Genomic DNA, 4026 nt, shown 5'->3' with positions numbered 1-4026 from the left:
ATTTCTATGCATTTCACAGTCTGTGTAGGATATCTGGCTGCAGATCTTGGCAAGAACTGAGGAAACTTATGGCCTGAATCTCAGCGGGCAGAAGCTAGCATGCTCTCAGCAGCCCTGGCTCTCACCACCAGGACAGCCTGAGTCCTGTGAGCTGTCACCTCCTCACTTCACAGAATCACAGAATGGCTGAGGTTTGAAGAGGCCTCTGGAGATCATCTAGTCCAACTCCTCTGCTCAACCAGGGTCACCTAGAGCATATTGCAGAGGACTGCCTCTAGGCAGTTCTCTGAAGAAGGAGACTCCACAGCCTCTCTGGGCAACCTGTTCCAGTGCTCTGTCACTCTCACAATAAAGAGGTTTTTCCTTATATTCAGGTGGAACTTGCTATGTTTTAGTTTGTGCTTGCTGCCTCTTGTCCTATCACTTTGCACCACTGATAAGAGTCTGGCCTCATTATCTGGACACACTCCTGTAAGGTATTTATAGACACTGATAAGATCCCCGCTCAGTCTTCGCTTCCCCAGGCTAAACAGGCCCAGCTCTTGCAGCTGTTCCTCATAGGGCAGATGCTGCAGCCCTCTCATTATCTTTGTAGCCCTGCACTGGACTCTCTCCAGTAGTTCCATGTCTCTCTTGTACTGGGGTGCCCAGAATTGGACACACTCCTCAACCCCCCATCCTGCTGGCATTCCCTACGCATAGCACAACTCTCTCTAGATACCTCCTCTTGTGCGCACAGCAGCACCAAGCCACTGGGGCCACCACCCACCCCCAGCAGAGGCACCCCTGCACTGTGACACCACACACCTCTGCCCCTCGCCCCTTGCCTCACAGAGCAGCCAACACACACCTCTGCAGCAGAGACACACTGGGACAGGACTAGATGTGGCAGCAGCTAGGGAACCCACAAGGGCCCCAAAACACACAAAGACCATCTCCTTAACCCTTTCATTTGTTTCCAGTCCTCCAAGGCCTTGCACCAGGCACTTCCCCTCAACAGCCAGGGCCTCCTGCCTGAGTCAGAGTGAGAAGCCTTCCCTCAGCTTGGAAGTCCAGTTCTTTCCCCGGTGCAGAACAGACCCAGGAAATCCTCTACATGGGACTCCAGCAAATATGGTGAAACCAGATGAGCCAGAAGTTAGTAACTCTGCATCCCAACCTATGACGGTCACAAAGATACAGGCAAGAGTGGGCCTCATGGATAGCATGGTCTCTAACACAGCAGGATGCACTGGTGTGTCCCACCAGTCAGCAACCCCCTGGGGTGTCTGCGGCCCGAGGCACCACACTGCAGAGCTGTGTGGGAATGGGGTCATAAGAAATGAGATGACATTGCAGAAATTCTCAATGCTGATGGAACTATGTGGGAACATAGTGATAAAAATAGAAACAAAAATCATAAGGGAACAATGGAACCTGATTGGATAAAAAGAAAATTTGCCTCGTTATTGGTTTAAACTGCTGTTTTCAAGGAGAACATCAGGGGAACTATAGACAGATAATACCATCTCATGCGGCGTAGACTATGCTCCGGAGAGCTGGACAGACCACACTCAGTGAGAAGGGGATGCCCACACTGCGATTATCCCATGAATGAGTGTGCATCGAGGGATCGTGATCTGTAAGACATCAACTTAGCTGTGAACCCCAAGTGTGCATAGAGTAATATTTAGTACCTGCTTATAGCAAATTAGGCTGAGAGACTGATCTAGGAGTGAGTAATAAATACTTACTGTTTGCAGCTGTGCTGCATCAGGATTCCCTGTTCTTTTTACAGTCCCTCTTAATTTAGTGAACATTCAAAAGCATCTTTGGGGTAACAGCATAGCCAGGTAGAACAGAACCCTCTCCTCAGCTGACACTGGGTTCCCCTTTGTGCGTGATGCTGCAAGGCCCTCTGACCCAGACCAGGAACCATTCCCAAACATGCTGAGCATGGCACAATCTCCCTATAATAAAAAATTGGCTCCTCCGTGGATTCTTAGCAACCATCCCCAGAACAAACCCAAAGCCCTTAGGCCACCACATCACCCATTCCCTCAACAGGCCCATCAACCCAGGCCTTAAATTCTGGTTCCCTCCCATGGAGTCCTGCCTAAAACTGGTTCTGATGGAAGAAATCAATACAGGAAGGGGGAAGATCATTCATTTCCATACCAGTCCCCAGTTTGTGGGTGTAAAATGAAGAAACAAACACCTAAGAACAAAAAGGAATTTTTACTGAAGACCATCAGCTGTGTTTCAGAGGAACTGACCTTATGAGACTGACTTTCACAGCTCTCCTCTACAAGAATCCACAGAGAACAGGGGGGCTGAGATTCCTGTTCTGTGGTGCAGACGTGTACACAGGAGATGCTCAATTCTTTGCTCACTCATCAATCTCTTTATGAAGGTGTTCAGATGTAACTGTGAATCGTGTACTTCAATTTAGGAAAGTTGCCACAGAAATAGCACCTTTAGAGCAATTTTTCTTCCCTCATGGGATGGGTGCAACTAGACGGAGGGCAAATCACCCCCAGGAGTGTTGTACCTTGTAGGCAAGGAGGAGCCGACAGTCACTGCAGACTCAAGTGTCTCACTAGAATTCCTCTGCCCTTGCATAAAATGAATCCTGCAACACACCCCCAAGCATGTGTGTCTCCCATGTTGATGCCTCCATCTCAGGGGGCCCCAAGCTCTCCTGTTATGGCCAGTGGATGCAGAGAGGTGCTCTGGGATCACAGTGCATCTCAATCCACAGAGTCCTCCCAGGAAGAGGAAAGCAATCCTTTCTCTGGAAATGTTAATCCCCAGGAGGAATAACTGCTAGGAGCTCTGGATGCAAGCCAGAGGTTTCCTGAGAGATTTCCTCAGGGCCTCCTTGACCTCCCTGTTCGCAGGCTGTAGAGGAGGGGATTGACCAGGAGTGTGAGGACAGTATAAGAAAAAGAGAACACTTTGTTCAGCTGCCTCAGTTGGGCCGTTTTGGGTAGCGTATAGACAATGATGAGGGTGCCATAGAAAACAGTGACAACACTGAGGTGGGAGGAGCAGGTGAGGAAGGCCTTCTGCCTGCCTATGCTGGACGGGATCTTCAGGATGGCAGCTATGATGCACAAATAGGAGGGCAGAGTTAACAGGAATGGGAAGACTATATCCAGGAGAGAGAGTGTGAAAGCTAACAGTCTGACCACACTGGTGTCACTGCAGGCAAGCTCCAGCAATGGGGTAAAATCACAGAAGAAATAGTCAATTTCTTTGGGGCCACAGAACTTTAAATGGGATAAGAAAAAAGTGACTACTGTAGAGATAAGGAATTCCACTAGCCAAGATGCTGTTGCCAGCTGTAGTGAGACCTTCCAGGTCATGAAGCTTGCATAGAGCAGGGGCTGGCATATGGCCAAGTACTGATCATAGGACATCATGGCCAGCAGGTAGCACTCACTAACTGCAAAAGAGCAAAAGAAATGTAGTTGTGCAATGCAGCCCCAAGCAGAGATGGTTCTGTCCCCAGTCAGGAAGCTGGCCGGTAGCCAGGGCAGGATGGTGGAGCTGTAGCAGGTCTCCAGGCAGGAGAGATTGCCCAGAAAGAAGTACATGGGGGTGTGCAGGTGTTGGTCTGTCACCACCAGCACAATGATGAGGATATTCCCAACTACAGTCAACAAGTAGATCATGAGCAAGAGGAGGAAGAGTGGTGTCTGGAGTGAGGGGACATTCCCCATTCCCAGCAGGAGGAACTCCCATGATGATGTTCCATTGTCCCTTTCCACATTTTCCATATGGCGCTGTTTGTCTTCTGCACTTTCCAGCAAGGGGATCTGTGAGAAAGCAGAGGTATTCTGCATTTATTTTTTTTAGGAAGAGTTGGGAAGAACACTGCTGACATCAAAAAATTAAACTCCCATTCTTTTGCTCCCTTCACATTCCCGTCATGGTTCCCGTGCACTGTGAAAGGAGAGTAAGGAGTCCTTTCACAGTGATGAGGATATTCCCAACCACAGTCACCAAACAGATGAGTGAGAGAAAGACGAAAGGTGTCTGGCG

General features: G+C 49.2%; 1 protein-coding gene across 1 annotated transcript; it reads right to left on the bottom strand.

Moving 5' to 3' along the window:
- Positions 1–2805: 2805 nt before the first annotated feature.
- Positions 2806–3761, bottom strand: LOC146587545 (olfactory receptor 10A6-like). The gene is given in 2 exon segments (XM_085319405.1): positions 2806–2876; positions 2879–3761. Coding segments are annotated over 2 exon segments (954 nt in total).
- Positions 3762–4026: the final 265 nt, after the last annotated feature.

This window comes from Rhea americana, unplaced genomic scaffold (genome assembly GCF_003343005.1).
Source record: "Rhea americana isolate MKP2758 unplaced genomic scaffold, rheAme1 scaffold_586, whole genome shotgun sequence".
Taxonomy (NCBI): domain Eukaryota; kingdom Metazoa; phylum Chordata; class Aves; order Rheiformes; family Rheidae; genus Rhea; species Rhea americana.
Note: the sequence above shows the minus strand (reverse complement) of the source record. Positions and strands in the feature narration are given on the sequence as shown.